The sequence below is a fragment of the Trachemys scripta genome, chromosome 5 (genome assembly GCF_013100865.1).
Source record: "Trachemys scripta elegans isolate TJP31775 chromosome 5, CAS_Tse_1.0, whole genome shotgun sequence".
Taxonomy (NCBI): Eukaryota; Metazoa; Chordata; order Testudines; family Emydidae; genus Trachemys; species Trachemys scripta.
The window spans coordinates 61,662,244-61,690,063 of record NC_048302.1 but is presented as its reverse complement, the minus strand read 5'-3'; the positions used below and the strand labels follow the sequence as shown (position 1 = coordinate 61,690,063).

General features: G+C 39.2%; 1 protein-coding gene across 5 annotated transcripts; it reads right to left on the bottom strand.

The window, feature by feature from the left end:
* Positions 1 to 632: 632 nt before the first annotated feature.
* Positions 633 to 27,820, bottom strand: TMEM144 (transmembrane protein 144). 5 transcript variants are annotated; one of them, XM_034772465.1, is made up of 12 exons: positions 27,528 to 27,820; positions 20,373 to 20,574; positions 18,863 to 18,985; positions 17,346 to 17,445; positions 16,745 to 16,825; positions 14,148 to 14,229; positions 12,932 to 13,008; positions 11,360 to 11,478; positions 8,702 to 8,821; positions 6,375 to 6,472; positions 3,875 to 3,928; positions 633 to 1,932 (listed from the first exon to the last, which is right to left on the bottom strand). In XM_034772465.1, the coding sequence occupies exons 2-12, from the start codon at positions 20,509 to 20,511 to the stop codon at positions 1,849 to 1,851; spliced, it is 1,077 nt and encodes a 358-aa protein (XP_034628356.1). In that variant the 5' UTR covers positions 20,512 to 20,574; positions 27,528 to 27,820; the 3' UTR covers positions 633 to 1,848. The 5 variants fall into 5 exon arrangements, 4 of the variants coding, with proteins under 4 accessions (XP_034628356.1, XP_034628357.1, XP_034628358.1 ...); XM_034772466.1 differs by having other exon boundaries at positions 20,373 to 20,571; XM_034772467.1 differs by lacking the exon at positions 27,528 to 27,820 and adding an exon at positions 21,802 to 22,252.

Genomic DNA, 27,820 nt, shown 5'->3' with positions numbered 1-27,820 from the left:
CCTTTTCCAAATATATTTTCCACAGGGGAAAAAGCCCTATTTTCTGACCAGCTGTAGTCCTAAGGGTCTCAGGAAGCTGCCTGAAGCCTGAGGTTAGAACAATATAATTCTACACATCCCTGCCACAGGCCACGGAGAAGATTTCTGCAAGATCATTGGAAGGGGGGAGGGAATTGTGGGTGCAATGGAGATACAAGCATACGCTTCCACATACTTCCTGATGACTTTTAGCCTTAAACCCCACATATGCTGCTCTTCCCTAGGGTCTGGATTAGTTGCTGTAGCCCAGCTACAGAGTAGTCTGGCAGGTTGGGGCTGTGGATTCCATCCCTCTGTCCCTGGAAACTTCTGCATGAAGCAAAGCCCTTTCAGGCAGCATTTGCTCCTTTCAATTGTTTGGTTACTGGGGGGGGGGGGGGGGGGGGGTCTCCCTCTTTTATCATCACTACAAAAGGTTTTTTTTCCTCTCCTGCTGATAATAGCTCATCTTAATTAATTAGTCTCTTAGAGTGGGCAACTCCCACCTTTTCATGTTCTCTGAGCTGTGGTCCAAGTGTAGTATCTGTTCTTATCAGTTTAATATCTCCTCGCTATATGTTCCATTCTATGCAGCCGATGAAGTGAGCTGTAGTTCATGAAAGCTTATGCTCAAATAAATTTGTTAGTCTCTAAGGTGCCACAAGTACTCCTGTTCTTTTTGCAGATACAGACTAACATGGCTGCTACTCTGAAATCACTCTATTTTGAAATTGTACATGCAAATCGAGTCATAATACAACACATGCAATTTGCACTCTAGCAAAACCTGTTTTACAACATAGAAATTACCATGAATTTTTAGTATAACCAATTACAAAATGTTACTGTGACAGCCACAGCTTTGATATGGAATGTGCTGCATGAAAAAGTCTGACTATTCAGAAAATGCACAATAGTTGGTGCCTGTCAACAAATGTTTAACTGTATATGTAATTTGGCAACAAACTTACATTTCTTACACTGAAGGTATTGCTCCAGTTCCAGAATAGATTGTTTGCATAGTTCCTCACAATTTTACTTCAACTGAGTAGATTTTAGAAAATATTTCAAGAATGATGCCCAAGGTACTAATATTTGCATAATTTAAATGGAACTGTAAACTACTTCTTTCAGTTAAACAAAACAAGATCATCAATAAACATTGTTGACTATTTCAACAACAACAAAAAGCTTTTACATTCAAAACTATAAAGTGAATAGCAGATACATTTTTTTATGTAAACTGACACGTTAATAGATAACGTCTCAACAATACAAAACAACCTCCCTCCCCAACAAACCTTGCTTCAGTGATGCTATGGTTACTTTGTTGACAGATTGTTTTGCATATCAGCCCTAATAAACCAGAACACACAATTTATTAAAACAAGTGTACTGCCTTGCAAAGTAAAATATTAAGACCCAGAATTAACATTCCCTTTATCCTCCAACCTGCAAAGATGAATTAAAACTTGTCCTGATTCAATGATAGTTTATAGACCAATGCACTATAACAGAAAATTATAAAAATTATTTGAAACCATTTGAAGGCCAGTTTTTGCTCCTACAATCATCCAGAAAGACAACACTGGCATCTTCCAGTATATTAAAAATATATATATATATTCCATGCTATCTTTTACTTGTTTCAGGCCTGAAACAATTTCTGCTGAATTTTCTCAGTTGGCATAAAAAAACTTGAATTATGAATATTCGCCAGTCTCTTGTCAGAGTGAAGATCTAATAATCAGCTCAGAAAATGTCAGATTGCAGTCTTCTTAGAGTGTTTTTATTAACCAGTAGCACCATCTGCTGGTCCAAGCAATCCCTTCAAATTTTAGAAAACGCTGTGGAGAGTGACCCAGCCAAAATGACGCAAAATGCTACGGAGAGTAACAGGTAGTTTTTCAATCCCTATATAGCCAAAGAAAGAGAAGAAAAATGTAATATTGCTTGTTTATAAAACAGCATTTAAAAAAAGAGGGGGGAGTAAAATGAAGGAGAAGTTGGGTTGTTTACAATAGATATCATGAATAAGTGAGTTTTCTGAAATGGCATTTATCAGAAACAAATTTTAAGTGAAGACTCTCAGAAAGTGAATCCCAAATTCAGACAACATTAGTGCTTATAACAGAAGAGTTACTGTCTTCCAGTCAGGGAACCAAACATGATTGATGTGTCCATTCAAACCCAGCCAAACATTGCTTAAATAACGCCTATAAAGTTAATGGGAGTCTTTCCGTTGACTTCAAAGGGAACTGGCCTGGATTCATAAAGATTGTTCACAAAACAGCTCACTGTTAGTAATCTACACAGCCATATATGTTTTTATATGGGAATTAGTCACAAAAACTATTCAGCAAATAACTTTGAATATTTTTGAGAAATTTCATTCTACCCAAGGACAATTCTCAAACAGCAAAAGAGGCAAAATTAGTTGAATATATTCTTACAAATTAACTGGGCAACTTGAGTTTTAATCCTGGTTTGGACACTGACTTGCTGTGTGATGTTGGGTCAGCCAACCTCCCTGAGCCTCAATTTTCTCATATATATAGCTCAGACAATGATATTTACCAACTTTATTTAAAGTTAAGCATGTGCTTATGGGTATATGCTTATGGGTATATGCACATGGCAATATGAGGCCTGTGGCATGGTCGTGGCTGGCCCAGGTCAGTGGACTTGGGTTCACAGGGCTCAAAAATTGCAGTGTAGATGTTCGGGCTTGGTCTGGAGCCTGGGCTCTGAAACACTGCAAGGGGGTGGCTTTCAAAGCCTGGTTGCTAGCCCAAGGAATTTTTAGCCTCATCACCTGAGCCCTGCGAGTCTGGGCCAACTGATTTTGGGCTGCAGGTTTTTATTGCAGTGTGGATGTACCTGTAAGCACATGCTTAAGTATGTGAGTACCTGTAGTCCAGGGGTCGGCAACCTTTTAGAAGTGGTGTGCCGAGTCTTCATTTATTCACTCTAATTTAAAATTTTGTGTGCCAGTAATACATTTTAACATTTTTAGAATTGGGAATTAGGTGCATAATCCCTTATATGCGTCTATGTGCCAATCCACTAGACAATGTGACTCATGGGACAGTGGCACCACCAGCTTTAGAAGTTTGGTCAAATTTCACAAGGGTGACTGTTAAAATGAAAATGGCTTTTCAATTCCTCCCTCCCCCGCAAAAAAAAATCAAAGCTCTTCAGTTTTATGTAAATTTCAAAAACTAGAAGCAAGCAACTGTTCAACTGGGGGGGAGGGGAAACTTATGACAAATATTTCATCCAGCTCTAATTATAGTGGTAGAATTAAGTACTCTCTCTAAACATCAGAGACTAATTTTAGCAGTATTCCCCTTTTAATCTTTCAAAATGTAGAACTTTTAAAGTATATAATTTTTAAAATTACTGCCAAGTATATTGTCTACTCATGAGACTTCCAAAATCTTCTTTCAGACATCCAAAAATAGTACTCCATTAATCTAAAACATGTTATAGTACGTTGGTCCATGTCAATCTAAAACATGTTTAATATCTAAAAGGCTTTTTGTTATATTCTTAAATAATCCATTTGTTCTTGGGCTCTTGCCTTCTGATCCTGCTAAAAGTCCTTCATGCTATCTCACTGCTTTTTATACAGATATGGAATTCAAGTTTTAATTCTTCTAAAGAGAATGAAAGCTCCTCACAGTCTTTCTTAGCAAAAATACTCTGGCATGACAATGGTCCTATAGCTCCATCTTGTGACAGGTGCAGAAGTCTCATGATGACCGCATTGTACCATGTATCCTCAAGTCTCAGGTTTCACATGCAATTCTTGAAGTCAGATACAGGTAAAACGTTAGGACACCGTTGGACTTACCTTTATTTCTTTAAATACCAGGACTCCCCACATAGCAGCTACAAAGCCAGGGCCCTAAAGAACAGAGTTAGCTTTGTTAATATATATAGCATTTCTTAAAAATGGGCAATTTTCTCAATACTTAATTCAGACCTTTTCTTCCTATGTAATGCAACTGTAAATGCTCATAAACAAAACAAACATTGTTGTAAAATTTCAAAGGAAAGGTCAGTAAATCCTGCAGGAGGAAGAAAAGGGGGAGGAAATCTGAGGAGACGGTATGATCTGGACCTAAATTAGACTGCAGAGACTGAATCTTGAACCTGCCACTATATTCATTCTTGATATTCTCCAACTTGAAAATCTGAGGTGAGATTTACTTTTGCAGTCCAGGTTGGAGGAGGCTACTCAGGCTTCTGCACACGATCTTAGCAGTTACCATGGTTCTTCCTAATACTTACTTCATTATTACAACTAACTAGTTGAACAAAGGTTTCACAGTAGTAGCCGTGTTAGTCTATATCAGCAAAAACAATGAGGAGTCCTTGTGGCACCTTAGAGACTAACACATTTATTTGGGCATAAACTTTTGTGGGCTAGAACCCACTTCATTGGAAGCATGAAGTGAAAAATACAGGAGCAGGTATGATTCTCTAGGCAAAAGAATAAATGGATGCAAATCTGACATCAGGAGTCATAACATTCAAAAACCAGTAGGAGAACACTTCAAATTTCTCTGGTCACTCAATAACAGACCTAAAAGTGGCAATTCTTCAACAAAAATACTTCAAAAACAGACTCCAACCCGTGAAGCTGCAGAACTGGAATTAATTAGGCCTGAATAAAGACTGGGAGTGGTTAGGTCATTACAAAATCTAAACTTAATTTCCCCAATACTAATTTCTCCCTACTGTTACTCACACCTTCTTGTGAACTGTCAGTAATGAGTTACTCTTTTACCACTTCAAAAGTTATTTTTCCTCCCTTGGTATCTTGCTGTTAATTGATTTATCTTGTTAGACTGACCTCACACTTGGTAAAGCAATCCCCATCCTTTCATGTATTTATACCTGCTCCTGTATTTTTCACTTCATGCATCCAATGAAGTGGGTTTGAGCCCACGAAAGCTTATGCCCAAATAAATTTGTTAGTCTCTAAGGTGCCACAAGGATTCCTCGTTGTTTTTTTTAGTTGAACACAGTTTGCCTTAAACACTTGTCATGAAAGTGAAAGACTAAAAATACATCCTCTTTTATTTAGCAATAATCTGGATAATCCACAAGGGGTCAAGCCAGGTGGGCAGGTCATAAAACTACCATTTATCAAGGACGTTACACTACAGTTTTCCTAGCTGACAGCAAACTTAGTGATAACGAAGAGTACCTGGCTGGGATGATTTAGCTGGGAATTGGTCCTGCTTTAAGCAGGGGGTTGGACTAGATGACCTCTTGAGGTCCCTTCCAACTCTGATATTCTATGATTCTTTCCCCAGTGAAAGCTATATTATGACTTCCAATGCCTGAAGGAAAGAATTATTAAATACACACCAAGAAATTATCATACTATGAACAAAAAGATGTCACAGCAATGAATGAGTTCTCATGTTACACTTAATACATGCAAGGTGAATAAAGGGGGAAAAAGAGTGTCAATAACAAGTGTGGGACAATGAGCTGTCTGGAAACCCAGACGTCAACCCCTCTAAAATGGAGTAGAGAGGCTGATTCAAACTAAAAGAAGCGCATCTCATCCAAAGCTAAAATCATGATTGACACCACAAGACTACAGTTTCCCTATACAAAAAGAAACATACATTAACAGCATAAGCTCATTTGCTGCATCATCTCTTACACTGACACAGAGTACCTGGCAAAGTGGCCCTTTATCTAGTGGAGGATAAAACTTACCCAGCTACAAAAAACTAGCTGCTCATATGTACTGTATCATATATGTAAATAAAACAGGCAAAATTGGTCAACTGCTGCTCATTTCAGTTACACAAATAGTACCATTAATCTTTTTAACAAAGAGCATGTTTTAGGTATTGAAAACACACAAAAGGATTAGTATCTGAATTCATAATTTTATGCAAAATAAATATTAAAGACAGAAAATATCACAAATTGTGAGGAATACAGTGAAAAGTGTAACTGCCAAGATGAAATCATGTAACTGACTGATCAGTGTCTCCTCCTCCGCCCCCTGTGCCTCATCTACAGAGGATGAGGGTCTATTACAGAGATTGACTCTCTTACTTAAAAAATTACTACTGCTTTTAGCTCTGGAGGCCACTAGTTCAACCCTTGATGCCTCTCAAGATGATTGTTGTCATAATCATACGTTCCTAAAAGCCAAAGGCAACGGGGGAGACACAGAACTAGGGGTCCTAAGAAAAGTTTACAGACTGGCTGTACAGACTGGACACCTCAAAGTTGCAAAATTATCCCCCAAAAGGGAAAAGAAAACCCTCATTTTAAATAATAATGAAACAATGAACAACGTTTTTAAAAAAGGTACTCACAGCAGTAATTATTGGAAAGCTGACCACCGCACTGAGGTAGTGATTAGCTATGAACCAGCAACAATTGGCTATTGCCCAAAGTACACCAGCAACAAATCCTAGAAACAACAAATTCCAATCAGAAAACTATCTACAACAAAATATAGGCCACCTACAGCAGGCAGTGCAAGACATCACAATTTACTGCGTGCAAATGTAAAACAGAATCTGAATAGTATGTTGACGACTGATTATCTAAATCTAATCTTACAGGATAAAATCATCCTTTTCAAGAGAAATGGCCATGGAATGGTAACTCCACAGGGAGTGTTCGTGGGTGAGCAGTTAGGTGGTGTCACAATTCAGGAAAATTGCATGTGTATTTCCCCTCAGTAGTACAGCAAGAGCACCCATTGTCAGGCTTCCAGCTTCCCAACCATTGCTCTTGGATGGACCTCTGTCTCTCTTTCTCTTCTTACTGGGGAATTTCCAGGTGGCACAGTTCCCTGCCTACACTCTATTATTCCCAGCACAGACAGACTGCCCCAGGACACCTGCTTCTTTCTCTTCAGAGATGGGTAACAGGTGTAATTGTTAGTTACAGGGTACCGCACAGTACTTTCTATGCACGCTTACTTTGTTCTTAAGGTAAAAAGCATTACAGAGAAAACATATTAAAAACAATAAAAACCCACACACATGCTAATAAGTTTACCAATGCTAACATGGATTCTGGAGAGAGCAGTTATTCAATCTGCCTCCTAAGGGGATTCCTTATGGTTATAAGTTCAGCTCAGAGCAAATACCCAGGAGTCCTGTCCATTTGCTGGATCAGAAAGAAGGCCCTGAGTCAGTTTAAAACCAGGCTATCAATCAAAAACCTTTTTCCTGCCTGTTGGTTCCTTCAAAGGGTTGATAATGGAGAAAGTATATTAGCATCCCCCTCCCTACTAGAGAAGGTACATACAATAACATATACAGAATCACATTTTTAATATAACATATCCCAAAGGTATTAAACCTAATTCAAAAAGGTTTAACTTTATTTATTTAAGTTTATCCTAATATCCTGAACAAACCTTATGGAATTAAAGGATATTGTCAGTCTGTCACAGCTAGCCCAGTCCTGGGTGGAGATATGGCTTGATCTCATTGTGCAGATTTTCTAAGATCCACAGTAGGATTTGACTGAAACAGTCAGGACTGATGTAAATGTATTTAGAATATTTTTCATAATACAATGTTTGCATTTAATATTGATCATGACATTTGGTATCTTAAATATTTCTGTTACTCAACATAAAGACAAAACATGAATTACAATATGTGCCTTAATGTTACTAGCAAAAATAAATATTGATAGGGTGGGCTGGAAAGAGAAGAACTTCTGCTGAAATCAAAAGAATCATTCTGTCAGACTCTAGTCTTTGTCCCAGGCAGATTTAATTTTGTTCTCTTAACACTTACAGCAAAGAACACTTACAGAAATTCAGGCAGAGAACCTCTCCCCACCCCCTATGTGAACAAAATATTTTTTTCTAAATGGCAATAACATAGTAAAATAATGCATTATTACCAAAGTGAAAGAGCACTTAATATGGAGTAATTAATTGCTTTACTATTATACTGCTGTTTAGGAAATTGTGGTTTTGCATTTATATGTGGGTCTGGGAAATGTTTAGCCTGGGTTTTTATTTTTCATTTTGCTTTGTTCAATGGGTGTTATTCATAGAATTAAATTAGAAAAAAAATCAGTTAATCACTGATCATTTAATATCAAGACAAGAGTTTGAGGTCAAAGTGTCTTTTGGTTTAAGATTATTTAATCTATATGGGTGTCACAAAAATCCTGCTTAGATATTGAGTTCTGGAAAAATAAAGGTAATCCAAATGTGCTCACCACTACAGAATTTACAACTTCTGTTGATTCAGTTTCTGTTTATTTTTCTTACATTTGCAGTGATACTGCTTCACCATCTGGCCTTTCGCAAAGAGGATATATTTTTTTCTCCTCACTTCTTCCCCACAGAAGTTCTAAAATTTTCAAAGGTTAGTACAATATGTAGGTCTCTGTTATAATTTTCTGGGCAATGTGTTCTCAGTTCTGGCAAAGTGTCAATTTCAGAACATCTTTAACATGCAACATCACATTTCAAATTGGACCACAATTTTTCATTGTCTCCCAACCTTTTCACATGTGCTCTTTCAAAAGATATCAAAAGTCAAAAAACGTACTTCCAAGATTAACTATAATCCCAAGAGTATGATTTGGAATAATTATAATAGTACAGTTGAAATTGTTACAGGAAGTAACTTAAATTAATACCTATTTTATTGAATAGTCATACCTGGTATTATGGCTTCAGGGTAAACTTTAGGTTTATTTTTCATGACTGCACAGTAGATCAAAAAGTATATGGTACTTGTGAGAAAGATTCCACTAAAGTGTGCAAAGACATAGTCTAAATCTGAAACAGAAATGGCACAGAGGTAAAGATATAAAATCACAGTAACTGTAAATATTTTTACTAAACTAATTCTATGCTGTTTCATATATAGTGTGCATAAATCCAAAAATGCACAAGGCACTACTACTAACAACTTGAAGTTTCGTCATCTTCCATCCATTTTAAATAAAACAAAAATAAGAAAAACAAAGAAAGGGAGCTTGTTGCATTATCCATGTGACACAACCATGCAAATATTACTATAAATGGAGTTGCTCAATCATGCAAGTTAAATTATGTAAGGGACTTCCACTGCATTGACTATGCCATAAAATCATATAAATGTAGGATTAGAAGGGACCTCAAGAATGTGGATCACAGTAGAGCCTAAAAGTGGGATCTGGGTGCCGAAACCTCACACTTAAGCACCAAGGTTTTTGACTCAAGAAGAAAAGGAATCCCTTGTTTTTGTCCTAATGCTGCACTCCTGAGCTTGTTGCGCTATCTTATAGGTCGGTGGGGGGCAAACTATGGCCCATGGGCCACATCCGGCCCGCAGGACCCTTCTCTCTGGTCCCCGAGCTCCTGCCAGAGAGCAGGGTCAGGACAGGCTTGGGAAGAGCCAGCCCAACTCCCCGGCAGTGTGGTGATGAAGAATGCAGGAGCCAAGTGGCTTGTTGTCCACCTGCCTAATTAGAGACTTTGGTTCATTATTACTGCAGTACTGTGAGGAGGAAAATTTATGAAGGCTCCACTCTGACAAGAAATTGCAAGAGAATGACAGTGGTACAATAAACACGTGCATGAATTGTTGGAAGATAGAGGAGAAGCAGACAGGGCTGCAAAGTAGGGAGTAGTTAACCCTGGGGAAGGATGGCTTGAAATGCTCCTTACAACTCCGTTAATAGGCACTAAATCAGTCCCTCTCTCCTGCTTGGGCTGGGCTCATGCCCTCAACCTACTCACTTCTGATGCTGTGCTGGCCTGGCTGGAGGAGCATGGAATAGTAAGCCCTTGTGTTCTCTCACACCCACCCCAGGTGGAATTAATGCCACTGGAAGCCTGCAACCCAGAGAGAAAATTGAGCTTGTCTTGTTTGGCTGCAGCTGAATGCATCTCCACTCTTAAATCAGGAGGTCTCTCTATATTTTCCCATAATTTATAATTACCCCCATTAAGTATGGGGACAATTAATATAAACATCATATAAATATATTTTCTGCACAGTAAAAGCAGAGCATGAGCTGAAAAATGGAGGAAGAAACCAAACATTTATATTATTAGGCTCCTTACGTATTTGGAATATTGCCTACCAATGCAGCAGTGAAAATCTATATGGCCTCACAAGAAAAATAAGTAGAAAATGTGACTAAATTTCAAAATGCTTCAAAGAAAAAACATTTTGTTGTGAATGAAATTGTGCCTAAACATCAGTGAAGTTTGGCATTCACTGGGCCTAATCAGCCATTCGAGTGATTGCATCCAGTTTGCACAGTTGTAAGTGACTACAAACGGGGCAAGGTAGTGGAGAATCATGTGCACCGACTCCTGTGTCACCACATAACACCAGGAGGCATGGCAAAAATCACCAAATCTATTTACAAAATTAATAGGATATACAGTAGTTATAAGGTGAAATAAAAATGGTTCATTGGCCTTGTCAGGACTGAGATCCCCACTTTGAACTTTAAGGTACAAATGTAGGGGCCTGCGTGAAAAACTTCTAAGCTTAATTACCAGCTTAGCTCTGGTTCGGCTGCCACCATTTTCAATGGATTCCCTCCCTGGGAAACCTTGAAAAACCTTCACCAAATCCCTGGTGAAAACAAATCCAACCCCTTGGATTTAAAACAAGGGGAAATTAACCATTCCCCTCCTTCCCCCCACCAACTCCTGGTGAATCAGTTCCAACCCCCCTTGGGATCTACAACAGGGAGAAATTAACCATTCCCCCTCCTTCCTCCCACCAACTCCTGGTGAGTCAGGATCCACCCCTTGGATCTTGAACAAGGAAAAATCAATCAGGTTCTTAAAAAGAAGGCTTTTAATTAAAGAAAAAGGTAAAAATCATCTCTGTAAAATCAGTATGGAAATTAACCTTACAGGGTAATCAAACTTAAAGAGCTCAGAGGACTCCCCTCTAGTCTCAGGTTCAAAGTACAGCAAACAAAGATAAACACTCTAGTAAAAGGTACATTTACAAGTTGAGAAAACAAAGGAAAACTAACACGCCTTGCCTGGCTATTTACTTACAAGTTTGAAATAGGAGAGACTTGTTTAGAAAGATGTGGAGAACCTGGATTGATGTCTGGTCCCTCTCAGTCCCCGAGAACGAACACCGTCCCAAAACAAAGAACACAAACAAAAGCCTTCCCCCCCCAAGATTTGAAAGTATCTTGTCCCCTTATTGGTCCTTTAGGTCAGATGCCAGCCAGGTTACCTGAGCTTCTTAACCCTTTACAGGGAAAAGGATTTTGGAGTCTCTGGCCAGGAGGGATTTATAGTACTGTACACAGGACAGCTATTACCCTTCCCTTTATAGTTATGACAGGCCTTTACCAAATTGACTTGCTCCTGTGTATACCGTTCCATTTCTTCTACCATGGTCCTTGATGTAGAGCACTGGCACAAAGCTGGAACCATAGAATATTCCAGCTACTACTGCTAGGGTACAGCCTCTTAAAAAAAAAAAAAAAAAAGAGAGAGAGAGAAAGAAATACAGGAAGCCATTATTAATCAGTAGCCTAGATAATATACTTAAGACATCACAGGTCTAGAATGATACTATGTAAAAAACATTCTGCACATGCAAATTGATAGTAATGATATAGAAATTACACCTTCTATCACATTATTTTTATATTACAGTAGTGCCTAGAGGCCCTATCCAGGGCCCCACTGAGCTAGATGTTGTACATGCATGTAACAAAGAGACAGCCCCTGCCCTAAAGAGTGTACAATCAAGGTTAATGACAAGACACAACAATGAACTTTACTAAGATATGGTGGTAGCTATGAACATTTAGAACCACTATACAGGGTGACCCACTAAAGGGCATAAAAGAAGCAGATAAAAGTCTCATAGAGTCATAGACTTTAAGGTCAGAATGGACCATCATGATCATCTGATCTGACCTCCTGCACATTGCAGGCCACAGAACCTCACCCACCCACTCCTGAAATAGACACCTACCCTCTGGCTGAGTTACTGAAGTCCTCAAATCATGGTTTAAAGACTTCAAGCTACAGAGAATTCACCATTTACACTAGTTCAAAGCTGCGAGTGATCCTTGCTGCATGCTACAGAAGAAGATGAAAAACCCCCAGGGTCTCTTGCCAATCTGATCCAAGGGAAAATTCCTTCCCAATCCAAAATATGAAGGTCAGTTAGACCCTGAGCATGTGGGCAAGACCTACCAGAAAGATACCTGGGAAAGAATTCTCGGTAGTAACTCAGAGCCCTCCCCATATAGTGTCCTGTCTCCAGCTGTTGGGGATTTTTGCTATTGCCAGTCACTGATGGGCCACATGCCATCGTAGGCAGTCTCATTATTCCATCCCCTCCATAAACTTATCAAACTCAGTCTTGAAGCCAGTTAGGTTTTTCAACTCCACTGCTTCCCATGGAAGGCTGTTCCAGAACTTCACTCCTCTGATGGTTAGAAACCTTTGCCCAATTTCAAGCCTAAACTAAGTCTGTGTCAAGACAAAATAAACACAGTCCTGCACTCAAACTGACCATAGCATCCTGTGTTTCTGTAATCTCTACATATGATGGCATAAATACACATTGGGGCAATTGAAAAGTCACTGAAAATCTATTTTAAGTAATCTCCACAAGACAGTATAGATAATTTGTAATTGTAATTAATATTGCGGCCAGTAAGAGACAGCACATTGAAGAACTAGAAGAACAAACACTGTTATCCAGTTAAAATGTACCTAAGTAGTTTTGCAGTTATACCTTTTCATTATAGTATTAACATTTATAAAAATTATCATTCATTTGTTACAGTGTGACAATGTGCTTCATACAGTACAGGACACAGAAGTTCCTTTACTATTTTGTAGCAACTGAAAGAAACCCAGGTCAACTAGCCAGAATGAAGAAAAGAAATGATAACTACTTACATTACTCTTTTTTGTACCGGAGAAAGACTGTCTACCCATGAAGCATCAGAATAGGTATTTTCAGAATTGTTGACTGACTGTTGACAACAGTTACAATTTTAGTGTCAAATGTTTTGGAAAACATCCAAAAAAAGTGCATGTTTTAAAACAGGAACAGTCACACATCGGGGAAAAGAATCTGAATGAAAGTCAGGAGACATGGGTTTACACAAAGGCCCAAGCCAAAAAGATTGACTCAGGATTTCAAATGCTTCAGGGTGTCTGACTCTGGGGCTTAACTCAACACATTGTAGAGGGAGAATCCAAGTACAAATTTGGATTTCAAAACATGTTTTCCCTTAAATTTGGTGAGTGCTAGAATCCAGAGGTTTGTTCTCTGTTTCCACTGTTTTTGTTGACTGTGCGGGTCCTTTGCCATCACTAGTATCATTTCATATCCATAACCATTTCTGCTTATTTTTGCCTCCCCGTGCACACACTGAATCCTTCTCTATAATACAAGCAGATTCTATGCCACTCTCTGCTTCCTTTGCTCCACACACAAATCCCCTGCTGAAGATTCCCTTGATAAGGAGGGATCCCAGAGGGCATAGTTGGCTCCTATACCTCCCACCCTGTGGTCCCCAGTTCAGGCAGCATAGTGAGGGGGAGATTGACTGAAGTGTGCTGCTGTGCTCCAGTTATCCTTGCCTGCTTCATGCTCCCTAAGGGACAATAGCCATCTGGCACCAGTCTCAGGTCTCTAACCTGTGCCAAGGGCAGGGTCAAGAAACAGGGAGTCATAATTACCTGCCTGCTAGCTTCCCCACTCTGCTGTGCAGCAGGAAATCTGGCTACCAAGATACATTGTTTGCTTCCTTTTATCTAATGTTCTACTTTTACAGCTCAGTTTTAGTTCCAAAAGCTGTAATTAAAATTATTTCCCCTTTCTGACATGGGGGGATAGTCTCAATCATTTATTAAACCTGTGTGGTAATGGAAAAGGACTTGTGAACCTATACAACATGCCAAGCCAGTAACAACCAGACTGTTGCAAAAAGCGGTTTCTGTTGCTAAATGCTATTGATCTTACAAAACCCATAAATTGAAGTTCATGTAAATAGGCATCTCCATTTGACCATGAATGTTGACAAATCTGGGTAACATCAAGTAATTGCTTTTCTTTTTATGCTGATGCACATTTTCAGTGAAGTAAAACAATAGTCAGAGTACTTACCCTTTCTCTCAGTAATGGGGTGGCTTCTAACAAAGTTGAAGAACTCTGAACTTCACTTTTTACAAAAAGAAATATGATAGTGCTGTGAAGAGAAAAGTACATTAACATGTACCAAACATCAGTTCATGACGACATAACATTTAATACCCCAGAGCAAAAACAAAGTAGTTGAAGGCATAATCCTCATTTTCATTTTGTTCCTTATTTTTCATCCTTTGTTTGACAATGTCACACTTCAGGATATCTTGAAATGAACTCTTAGCTATCTTGATTAATCTTCTTAATTAATTTAGACACAAGTATATAATCTGATCAAATCTACTTTTAAAAATGTAGTACAGTCCTTATAGTTACCTCTTGTCATATTAATAGGATGTACATGTCACTGTTCTGATATATCATCGCATTATTTTTCTAAAGACAGTTGTCATAGCCCAGTACTGCATTTTCAAACTATAGCAGATGTACACTGGGATATCCTAAGGGAAATTCTATATACATTGTGGAAGCAGAGAAAGAACTGACAGGAAGGCGATTGCAATGCATGACAGTTCTTTCTCTGCTTCCACAACACCCTCCATGGGGTGGGAGTGAGGGGTAAGGAGAGGAGAAAATGAATGAGACCTTCTTTCCAAAAAGCAAAAGCACACTACATTTACCAGAATTAGTGTTTCTAGAAGGTAACTAAACTGTTCACAATAAGGATGTTTTTAACACACCTTTACATTTACAGCTTCTGTGCAGCAGACTTAACAGCTTACTGCACTTCATTTAGCCTGGGACATAAACTGAGAATAGAAATTCTAGGTCCATTTTCTCAAGCAGCACTCTGATTTGTTTTGTTTTTTATAGTCTTGCATGTTTTTCAGTACAATTCAACTGAAAATGTTAGGCCCCTTCTCAGAAGCCTAGTTCTATGATTGGTAGGAGTGAGGTTTAAACAGGAGTAATTACCAACATATTTAACTTGCAAATTTCATCAGGTAAATATGTGCAATCAGGATTGGCAGGGTTTGTTTTTTAATGCCAAGGAATGGCGCGGGTCCCCATCATGCATGGTTCTTCCCCCTCCTGAGAGGATAGGAAGGAATATTGGGAGGGGGGGATGTCAGTCTCCTCCATGAAGACCAGGAAAACACACATTGTTCCCCCTCCAGGTCTATGAAGCTTAGATGAAATGCTTAAACTGTGAGTTCCATCCTCCCTAAGGGCATGGCTACACTGGCAGATGTAGAGCGCTTTGACAGCCTTTGCTGCGCAGTAGGGAAAGCACAGCAATCTGTCCACACTGAGAACTGCAAGCGCACTGGCATGGCCACATTAGCAGCTCTTGCAACGGCAACAGAGAGCAGTGCATTGTGGTGGCTATCCCAGCATGCAAGTGGTTGCAACGTGCTTTTCAAATGGGGTGGTGGGGTGCAGTGTGACAGGGAGTGTGTTGTGTGTATGTGGGGGGAGAGAGAGTGGGTTTTTGGGGGGCTGAGAGCATGTCAGCATGCTGTCTTGTAAGTTCAGACAGCAACATTCCCCCTTTTCCCCCCGCCTCTCTCTCTCTCTCTCACACACACAGCATTCCACAGTAATGGTTGCTTTGTCTCAGAGCAGATAAGCATGCCAGATGTCAGAAACGGAGCTTTCAAAGGGCATATCCGCATTCCTGCAGCGATTACAAAACAATGACAAGAGTGGCCACTTGACTTAAGGGGATTATGGGACGTTTCCGGAGGCTGATCAGAGTGCAGTAATGCAACGCCTCATTCACACTGATGCCCAGGCGTTTCAGCCAGTGCGCACCAAGCATTAATCTTCTCACTGAGGCGGAGTACCAGGAGCGCTCTAGCCCTGGAGTCAGAGTGCTCTACGTGCCTTGCCAGTGTGGACGGGTAGTGAGCTACGGTGCCCGGGGCTGCTTTAATGCGCTCTAACTTGCAAGTGTAGCCAGGCCCTAAGTGTCTGGAAAGTGTCTTGCATAGAATAGCTGCTCCCATATATAAATAAAGAATTGGATGCCTTGTAGAGGCTCCTGGAGGATGCCATGGTTGGGGAATTCTGGCAGTATGGCTTCAGAGCTTTGCTGTTGCGGATTGTAGAGCCTCTGGGGAAAGAGATGGTGTGGATGGCCCTGGATTCAGCTGAATCTATGGAGTCTGCCAGGTTTGAGGAATGGTTTTGTGGCCTAGTCTATGGAAAGGGGCAAAGAAGAAGCAAACTCCACCTCTCTGAAGGATTGATGAGAGACAAATTCCACCAGGAGATCATAACTTTTTCCAGGGAAGGCTTTTCCCAACAATTTTCAAAGTGAAACATTTGAGTAATTTAACTACGACAATCAATCTACATTTGGGATGGTATTTAACGTGTTCATTGGCATAAAAATGTGCTTCTCCATTTATGAAGATCTATTTTGCCATTGAATTGGAATTAACATTTGTCTAATTCTGAAAATATTTCTCTGTCTCACTGGATAGGACAACTTAATAAATTTTAAATGAACTGCATTTGCAAAATTCACTCAACTAACAGACATCCTCTCCTATTAAATCAATACCTCAGTAATTAAATCAAAGAAGTTGTTTATTATTAGGAAGAATATTTACCTTAACACTGAAAGTCCAGCTCCGATATAATTTAAGATGGGTTTTGATACTTCTTCTGGGTCAATTCCAAACCAGCCGAACCTGGAATATTTAACCACAGTTTTATTTGATTCCATTTATATGTATTCCATTTTAAATTAGAGTCCAGTCTTGGAAATCCTTACTAATGCAAGCAGTCCCACTGAGGTCCAGATTATCAGGACTGGGCTCATGCTTAGTGAAGTTTTGCCAAAAGGCAAGTTTCTGTAAATGTCCAGGCTAAAAGAAATAAATTCAACCATGTACAATTATGATGATAAAGAAAACAATGAAAATGAAAACAGCATTTTACTTGCACATGAAAAATATGATTTTAATTAATCAGATGAGTGAGCATTTAGGGTCTTTTGCAAAGAAGATCCAATAAACATTTTCTTCTTATTGAGAATCTCACAAATAAGCGAGCAGAATAGATTACAATTAACCTGAATATTTCATTGGGAGAAAAAAATCTTTTCTATTTCATACATCTTTTGCATTCATGTTGAGTGTTTTCATTACAGTTGTTAATGAAGAGATGACAGCATTCACATTGTGTAATTTAAAGCTTAAATGCAGTTACCTTGAGCTTGCCCAGCCAGTTAGCAAATTAAAAGAAGCCCAGATTAAGAGTCCAAGACCTAAACCAATGGTTTTAACAATGGGGACAACTGTAATGTTACCTGCAATATGGAAAAAACACAAAAGCAAAATTATTTTATTGCCAAAATATTTTGGTTTTAAAATTGAGTGCTCATATTTGTACTTTGAATTTCAATATGGTTTATAAGAGCAGATCCTTTGAACAACATCAGTCAATATGCAGTACATGATGATGTTGTTGTTAAATATTTAACAAATGCACACAAACACACTTTCTTCAATTCATCATCCACAATTTTGAAAGCTATTCTTGGTGTGAATTTGGTGCTTACAAAAGGAAGGTGCTGAAGGCATTGTGTGTAAGGTCTTCAAGGCACCCCAACCCTACAAGAATGTCTGGTACTCTGGTCCTAAATTTCTCTCTCAAGAAGAAAATGCCATTTATGTCTAACCATGCAATAATCATGTTTTAGGAACAGGAAGAGACCAGTATTCTTGAGTTTTTATATTTTCCCATATACTTACTCAACTGAAAATTTCTGTATTCTGCAAAGAGTTTCCCTGTCATTAAAGTGGGTTAAGTTGGTTCTACTCTGCATTTTCACAGACTCAAATTTGAATTCAAAGTACTGGGTGCTTTGTGAAATGTCACCAACTAGGTTTTAATTCACATAACCTGGGGTGTTTTTGCTTCCACCAATGGCATGAAGACACATCAAGGTAATGTAGAGATATTTCTGTCCCTAAGGAGAAGAATCTGTCTGTCTTATACAGTGATGGTTCCTATTAAAGAGCCCTGCACTGGACTACAGCTAAGACTGTCTAGTCATTTCATGCTCTTTTTTTTTTTGGATGTTTCTTTAAGGTTTAATTTATATCAATCCAATATGAGGACGAAATTAGGAAATACACAGTTAAGGTGACCAGATGTCCGCATTTTATAGGGACAGTCCCGATATTTGGGGCTTTTTCTTATATAAGCTCCTATTACCCCCCACCCTCTGTCCCAATTTTTCACACTTGCAATCTGGTCACCCTATCACAGTGCTTATCACCCAGCAGCTCCCACTGGCTTCAGTGGGAGCTGCTGGCTGCCCAGCACTCTTGAAAATCAGGCCACTTATTTAGAAGCTTAACTTTGGCTTTTGAAAAACTTGGGCCAATAGGTTTCTTATAGCTATTTATAATGTAAGCATTCAGCCATACGGCTAAGGTAACTTTAGCATCTTCTGTTTCTTCAGCCCTTCTAAAACATGGATATTATTTGGTTCCTGTATTACTTTAGGTTTTTAAATAAGGCTGGTGAAGACCACTGTCAATGCTAAAACTGTAAAATATCATGTTCACAGTAATACATACAATAATGGCAGAGATCCAACAGTGCAGTAAATAACAAAGATCCATTTAGTATATCAAATATTTAAATGTTATCATCTCTGCCTCCTCGGAGGAATTAGCTTTATTGTGTTTCTGAAGAAGTAGGATCTTCCTCATTACCTGTAGCCCATACACTACCCCCAACCATAGCAAGAGGCCAAAACCGAGGGCTATTCTGAATAAGGTTCACCACCAATGATACTATCCATATTGCAGCACAGAGAATCCACTGGAAGAACATTCCTGGAGGGGAAAACAGACAAATAAATGAATATGTAACCATCAATGTTTTTTTTAAAAAAAGATTTCTTTCAAGTACTGTATGTGTGAGCCTGTTGTTTCTTGTTCATATAATATATCTCAGATGAAATTATACAGATGCAATTGAAATCTGGTCACATATTTTAGAGAACTATCCCTTATGAAGTTTATGTAGCCACGTTACAATATTTTTAAAAGATTATATTTTGGAGCAAGATGTTAGCAGTCAACCAGTCATTTATTTCTGGGTTCTCGCATTCTCCGTACACTTGTTAACTACACTTGCTTGAACAGAGTTAATACAGCACAGATCCTCAGGTGCACATGAGCTCTGCTTAGCTCTTGAAGACGATGGACATGAGTTACTCTCCCTCCCTTCCGCTCCCAAACATGAACATGTTAGAACAGCCTAGAAATTACTCTAACTTGCACTGTGTGGGACAGTCCTGGAACTGTTCCAGTAACACAGGATGGCCAGATTGCTGTACACTCTGGCCAAACTTCCTCTCACTCCCAGCAGATCCTGGACTTAAAGGGGCCAGGAGTGGGTGAAATATTTGCTGGCTTTACGCCCCTTCTCCCCCAGGACTTCCCTTACACAAGGGAAATCCTTGGCTGAATATTTAAGGCAGCTTTTTTGTCCCCTATGCTGTGCTGGATTAGCACAAAAAGAGGCTAGGATCCATCCTCTAATGCAGATATGGTTACAGAAAAGTAATTTGGGATAAGTCTTTTTTGATCACGGGATTCTGGTAACCAATGAATAATAATATGTCTTCACATATACCTAGATACAGCATGACCCCCTATAAGGCAAGTGAAGTGCTGTGGCAAAATCATAAATCATAAGGGGTTGTTTCGTGTTATCAGATTGCCAAGACATAAGTACTCAAGTTTCTACTTTTGATTGCTTTTAATGTTATCTACAATAACGTGACTCAAGGGATGGAGATATTTAATAGATCACCAGCTATAAAGGGTAAGTAATACACACTGAAGTGTGTATTTGAGAATCTGCAAACTGCGAGGGACTGAAAGGCACTTCACTTTTTGCTTTTCCATCTTGCAGCATCTTGTAGTATACTCTATCTCTCCTAAGTGGATGGCAAGACATAAGAAGGGCTTCTCAAAGTTTTTCCACTTCCTTGAGTTTTTATTATTGCTTTTACAAAACTAATTGTTGTGAGGAAAAAATGCTGTACTTCTTCCACCTCTCTCTATAGCTTAAGGCTGTGCTGGGGCTAATGCTGATATAGCTGGGACGTTTCAGTAACCAGCAGATTCCATATTCTCACTGAAAGTGTGTAAAACTTAAATACTGTTCTTACAAGTGGTAAAACTATTAAAAAAACAAAACCAGATTGTTTACCATCACCAGTATCAAATTTCTTAACAGGTACAAAGTTTGTCCCAAATAAAAAGACAGCTATTGCAGAAGAGGTAAAGCCGATAGTGAGATCTGTTCCATTGCTGTTGACGGAACTGTTATTTGCTGTCCAGCTGTTCATTTCTGTTCTGAAAATGCTTCTTGTTGTGGTGCTTGTTTTAATGAAGATCCTTTCAGACAGCTTCTGGAAACAGAGACCAGAATTAAATAAATATATGTCATTGGATCATAGCAGTCCTAATGGGGTATGATTTTTAGTAATGTGGGGGTTTAAAAGGTCCTGCTTTCTACTTCCCAAAAGCTGAAAACAATTGTAAGGAATAATGTAGCCTAATGAGCTACCACCATAAAATTTAGATAAGGAAGAAACTAAAGGAATACACATTAAATATCTCATCTCAAAAGCAACTTCAAGCAGAAGAGCATATGGAGATATAAAACATGAGTAGTTAGAGAACAGACACAGCCATAATACAGAATTATGAATACTCAAATGTATCCAGCTTAAGGGAAGGCCGGTGCTTTTTTATGGACAGGTGCTAATATTGGAATGTTGGAATGATCCTAGCTCCAGAATGTTGCTATGGGAGACTGCCTGGAACCAAGCAGGCTGATGTCTTTTGGGTTTGCATGACAGCAAGTATTAGGCAATTCAATGCAATCATCTTCCTCTGGTGGAGGAAGTCTTGGCAGTGAGACTCACATTGCCTAGAAACCAGAATGGAGGGGAAGGTGGGCAGCAGGGCCGGCTCCAGGCACCAGCTTAACAAGCAAGTGCTTGGGGCGGCCAAGGGAGAGGGGTGGCATGTGCGGCAATTCGGGGGCGGCAGGTCCCTCACTCCCTCTAGGAGCGAAGGACCTGCCGCCGAACTTCCGCCGCCGATCACGGCTTTTTCCCCCAATTGCCGCCGCCGGTCGTGATTGCGGCTTTTTTTTTTTTTTTTTTTTTTGCTTCGGGCGGCAGAAATGCTGGAGCTGGCCCTGGTGAGCAGTGCAATGATTCCACAGAGCCAATATGGAAGCCCAGGCTTAAAGCTGTTACAATCCATGGAGTTTAAGGTGCCCTGGGTTTTTTTTCTGCAGAAAGTAAGGGGGAAACCCATAAAGTTTCTTCCTTAAATCTCCATGGAAACTTTTGGGAAGAACGCAATGAGGGAAAGCTTGCAGAGTTTTTCTTCACCCCATAGCCTCACTCCTGTGGAGTTTCCCCAAGGGAAGGGCTGCTCTGGACCTATTTAAGTAAAATTCTTCTGAAATGTAATCTAGTCTTAGTGAGGGGAAAATGGCATTTCATATTCTTTTATTGTAGATTTAAGAGAGAGTTTAATGTAAAGCTATTTCCTGGGTTTTTCTTTATTTCAAAGGAAGAAGAGCTGTGTTCCCCCACGTCCATTCCCTTACTTTACCTCACCTTCTCCAGAATCTCACTATCAGTTCTGTTGGACAGGCACTATCATCAACTGCTGCAGCAGAGTCACAGGTTTTGCTTGAAACTAGCGATTTGTATCGTCAGGTGAAAAGTTCACTCTCCACAAGGAGCGAAACGAATGTAATTATTTAAATGTTTCCCTCTGGAGGATGTTGCAGTGTTTTCTCCTTGAATACCCAAGAAAAAAAAACAGGACGCTGGAGTAGCAGGTACCCCACCATGAGAAGAGCATGGGGTAACTTACTCCACCTTTCTAGGCCTCTGTTATCCCTCACATGCGTTGTCTGTCTGGTCTATTTAGAATGCAAGCTGTTTCAGAGAGTTTTTACTGTATTTTGCTATATGTTTGTAAATACCGCCCCCCCCCCCCCCAGCATAATGGAACCCCATTCTTGGCGAGGGCATGTAGGCACTACTGTAATGCAACTAATAACACTGGTCTACAATTTTTGAGAAGTCGTCTGCTTCAGAGATAAAATGTGCTATTTATTATGTATTTTGATGTGCTGAATTCAAATATGACAATTAAAACAACTGACTGGCTACTGTTTCTAAGTTATTTAATTTTTTACATTTTATGTCTATGTATATTGTGTAGATAGTAGAGTTTTAATCATAAATTGTAAACCTAGGTCTTTTCATGTGTTTATGGTTGCTTTACATGATAATATTTCACCTGTCCTGTTTATGTAACACGTTAAAAATCAGCAAAAGGGTTATATAAATAAAATTTATTATGAAACAAAAGGCAAAAAACTATTATGTACATAGTTTAGTCCTATTCAGTGTCTACTCAGCACTTCTTGGCTTGTCTCTTGTATTCATTAAATGGAGCATCTCTTGTCACTGTCCAGCAATAGTTTGCAAGCATTGATGGGCTCCATTTGCCCTGATAGCGTTTCTCCCTTGTTGCAATGTCCTGGTGAAATCGCTCGCCGTGCTCGTCGCTCACTGCTCCGCAGTTCAGTGGAAAAAAATCTAGATGAGAGTGCCAAAAATCTCTCTTTAGTGACATGTTGCAACCAAGGCTTTTGTATGCCTTGAGGAGGTTTTCCACCAACAACCTGTAGTTGGGGGGTACTGGGCGTATAGCTGATGGAATGTTTGGAGAATGCACAGTCCACTTTTTCTTCTTTGACACACCTTTCCCAACTGGAGGCACCATGCAGAAGTAACAATTGCTGGTATGATCTGTTGGCTCTCTCCAAATCATTGGCACCGCAAAAGGCATAGATTTCCTTTTCCTGTTCAACCACTGGCGAAGATTTGTTGCACAAGTGTTGCAGCATATGTGTGGGGCCCACCTCTTGTCTTGATCTCCAATTTTGCAGCCAAAATAAAGGTGATAGGCTTTCTTAACCATAGTGGTTAGACTGCACTTTTGTGATGCAAAAGTCACTTCACCACAAACATAGCAGAAGTTATCTGCATTGTTCACACAAGTACGAGGCATCTCTGCTCACTTTGGCTAAACAGAAATGTGTCCCTTTGCAAAATCAAACACTGACAAATAAGAGAGCACGACACTGTATGATTTCGAGAGCTGATATAGGGCAATTTGTTCAGCAGAATGATGTAAGCTTCGTTATCATTGCATCATCCATGACTTCTAGGAATAACATGATGCAATTCATATCATGTATGATGCAATACCAGCTTCAGATGGCATCATTCATTGTTTAGCCTAAAAAGCAAGTACTGTCCAAACCCAGTCATAGATTTATTCATAGATCCAGTCAAAGATGTATTTTAGTCATTTCTGGTTTAAATTGAGATCCCTTCCCTTCATAACTCACTTATCCTCCGCCATTCCCAAGTCAAGGGTCGTATATACTGACCCAATAGCATATCTTGAAAACTAGAGCCAACCAACAATTTTAAGCATCATTTTCGTTCTCAGTGACCCAGAATTAGTAAAGTTTGACTACATTTATTTCAGAAGCATTTTGGCTGTAGAGCAGTGTAATAACTAATACTGGAACTGCTTGAGAGACTCACTTCTCAGTTTGAGAAACACCATGCTGGAGTATTAACTCTATACAGCACTCAAACACCACAGGGATGGATGTGGAGTAGATAAGGAAAGATAAAAATGAAAAGTCCAGCATGTTTGTTTACTCACTAAGCCATTGTACTAATCTGCATATGTGTGCAAGTCAAGTAGGGGACCATACCTGGGTTTTGCACAAGAAAATCTTCACATTGTTAAGAACATTGACATAGTATTGATTTTCCTGCTTTTATTACATTTCTGCAAACACAGTATGCAATTCTGTAGCCTTTACTCTCATAAAACATGACAGTGCTTTAAGCTGCCCTTCAAAGGGGGAAAACAGTGTATGCTCTTTTGAACTTCACTATGGTGTATAAAGGAGCCCTGAAATGTTGCTTTTATTATGCCCGAGGAAAAATGTGTGTGTGGGAAACAAGAGAGAGTTCTGCTTGTTTCTGACATTTAAAAATGTTATATTGTGTGCCCTGGAAGACTATGTATGACTTGAGAAGTATTTGCACTACACCACAAGTACAAAAGAAAGTGAAACTTCTGATTAACTGCAAGGGGAAGTTATTTTTATTCAGACTGTTTAAAACTCCCTGTTTTCCTTAAAATCCATTTGCCTAAAGCACTTAAGAGACCAGCTCATTTTAAGATTGAACACCCTTACTTCAGTTAAGGTTTGAAAAAGTTTCCAATAGTCATCCAAAGTTTCCAATAGTCATCCAAAGAGTCTTCCAACAACAATTACAGGAACAAAAAAGACAAGACTGGTCATTTCTGCTAATTCTAAGAGGCTAGGGGAGCACAAAGTAGAAAATGAATTATGTACAAGAAGGAAAAGAACCTTTCAGTCTCTCTGTGTACATCAGAAAAAAGTGAAAAGAGGCCACAAGCTAATTTTTTTCCTATGTAGGTCACCCCTAAGGACTGAAGTGTCAAGGCTATCTACTGTTGATATAATACAAATAGTTTGAAGGCAGGAGATTGACAGCTACTGAGGAACACTCAAAGTAAGGAGACTCCAATTTTGATATATACAAATTCCACGTAATTTTATGTACTTTCTTTCTTACAAAATATTTGTTGCAATGCTCTTTTTTCTAATAAATCCTGAGCTATCAACCTAACTCACACGAGCAACTTCACAATACGTGCATCCAGGAACCAAATTCACCTGGCAAGAGGCTCTAATTCCAAAATCAGGATCTTACTATGTCTCCCTCACATCTGATCCAACCAGCGTTTAAATGAGAACTAGCTGGCTGTAGCTCAATCAAGACAAGGACAAACATAATGTTGCTAGGCTGGGGACAGCAGCCAGAAGAGTTGGCAAAACTCATATTGGCATTTCTCATAGCAGGAATGTGACCTCCATTTAGAAAACAGGAACACAACTTGAAGTTGATATTGGATCCTTGGTTGATTTGCTCCCTCCCTTTAGTCGGCTGTAGCCCAGGTGCGTTAACCTCCCAAACACACTGCAAAGCTCATCTTTTCTCTCTGAGGCAGGTGTGAGCTGACAGGGATATATGTACAGGCAGCCCTTTGTTTATGATTATATTGATTTCTAATTTATGAGATGGACGCCCAGAGCTATTCATGAGCACCTGCAGAGATATTTGAAAAAAAAAAAAATCAGAGGAAGAAATACATAAAGAATACTAGCTCTACAGAAATATGGATACAAGCTGTAAATTCAGTTTTCAAACACCCAAACATTCAAGGGTGCTTTCAGTTCAGATCCAATTTCTGATTCTATTTTTAACTACGTAAAAAAAATGCCTCTTGCCCTTGAGCTAACATCCCATAGCATTTAGGTTAACCATGTATGTTTTTTATTTATATATTATATACCAGCTCCTGGGTCTAGTCTCTGTCTGCTTGGAAAAGCTCAGGAGAAGGATTGCAAAAATGGATATAAACCACCTTCGTTATTCCAGATGTTGGGACAACAGCAGCACTGCAGTGCAGACAGTTGCTACAGTCTCTGTAGCAGTCTTCTTTTACTCTTTAGAAGAAGGGGCAATCTGGGATGTCCAGTTGAACCTGCTTTAAGCCTGCTTTGTATTGCCAGTAGCAAGGCTGATGATCTGACAGCATTGGCAAGATCCTCAGCTGGTATAAATTAGCACAGGTCCATTGATGTCAGTGGAGTTTTGCTGATTTATACAAGCTGAAAATCGGGCCCTATATTTTCATTATATTTCCTCAGAAAATAGCCCACAGTTGAGTTAATTCGCAGGCCAGGTATAAAGAAAAGGACAGGGTATGATTATCCTTTATATAGCACTTGGCTATGCTTTTTGTAGACAAGTATGAAGACAAGGATCCTACCCCAAAGAACTTTCATCTCAAGATGGATGAAGGATGCAGTTAAGACTTCAGAGAAATTGTGGCTTGCTCTGGGGTATGGAGCTTTGTTAATAAAACAGGTATTTGTAGAGACCACATGCCATATTGACAGTTCATTCCCTCTGTAATCTCTTCATTGAAGAGGGTATTTTCACTGTGATTATCATAGAATCCTTTCACATCAAAGAGGTATGACAATGAAACTTAAAATGTGAGTCTGAGATTTGATTACTTGCTAAGGAAAGGTCTCTTATGTTATCCTTTCTAAATTAAATGTTTTTGAAAGATGATTGTTCAGACTAAGTTGTCAAAAAGTTGTACTTAAATTACATAGAAAAAATAGTTGTTTGCTGTGTTGTTGTAGCTATCTTGGTCCCAAAATATTTGAGAGACGAGGTAAGTTGGCCCAGTAAAAGACAATGCCTCACTTACCTTTTTTCTCTCATAGAAAAAATATGCAGTTCAATTCACCAAGGGCCAGATTTTACCTCCCTTACTCATGTTGAGTAGTACCTTATTCCATGATGTCAAGAGAACTACACTCAGAGTAAAGGACTTCCCAACTAGAATACAGATGGCAGAATCTGGCCAGAAATAAGTAATCTCAAATACAATCACAAATGAAACAACAGCACATGCAATTTAAGTTTTCACATATTCATCTGCAAATATTGTGCAGCTCTTCAAAAATGTAACTCAAGTGTTAACAGAGAACTCAAACTCTTTGTTATCCTTTCCCCCTTTCAAACAAAAGCAGCATGGATGATAGTCCATTTAATAATTACAATTTTAATGGATTTGTTTCCACAGTCAGCGTTCTTGTACAGAGGACCTAGGGTGAAACTGTGTCTTGTTGGAAGTGGGCTCAGCTCTTGAGACTTCAGTGTAGCCTCGCTCATGTACATCAGCAGATATTTCACCCCTTTCATCTCACTCACTCCAGAAGCATTAACTAGGCAAATTACCATACTCAAAGAAGTATTAACATACCCACAGAAGCATTATAGGTACAGTACATCCTCTCCTTTGGGCTTTCATTCACTTCATTCATTGCCTTTATATGGTTATATCATTAAAAAGTATTGAAATTATTTAAAATTGTTTAATTTAAATGGCAGGAGCTTACTTTGATTTTAATGAAGTGATAATAGGGGTTTACCTATTTACTCTATCAATCCAACTGCTGCATTTAGTTTCATTTCTCTCTGCTCATTTTATTTTTGAAATTAACATCTCCTTTACTTTGCGCTTTATAAATGTTTCCCCCCTTACTATTCTACTTTTATTAGTGTATCTCTTTGCTCACATTACAAAATCCTAGGCACACAAATGGGTTGTCATTAGTGACTTTACTTACAATTGTTTCTTTGCAGTTCCGACTTCCTGCACTGACTTGCTCTGCAGAAACTGCCGGTGCCTAGCTCCAGTTCCCGTTCCTCCTCATGTGATCAAGGCTCCCACCCACCCGTCCTTCTCTTTCATTCATTTATTATCTTTTGGGCACATTTGATACTGAAGGGAACTTGTCATACTATATATGTGTTGAGAGTGGAGGGGAAGAGAACTCCCAAACTGCAAATAAAGCAGAATAGCCTTCTGATTCTGACCTCTACCCCACCTTCTTCCCTTTTGTGGCTCCGCTGTATCAGC

Bases quoted from the DNA above. Each gene is read 5' to 3' on its own strand.
- TMEM144 (XM_034772465.1), bottom strand. From the start codon at position 20,511: ATGAACAGCTGGACAGCAAATAACAGTTCCGTCAACAGCAATGGAACA. The intron at 18,986-20,372 runs GTAAACAATCTG...TTTCCCCTCCAG, and splicing joins GAAATTTGATACTGGTGATG to GAATGTTCTTCCAGTGGATT. The intron at 16,826-17,345 runs GTAACTGCATTT...TAAATATTCCAG, and splicing joins ACTGGCTGGGCAAGCTCAAG to GTTCGGCTGGTTTGGAATTG.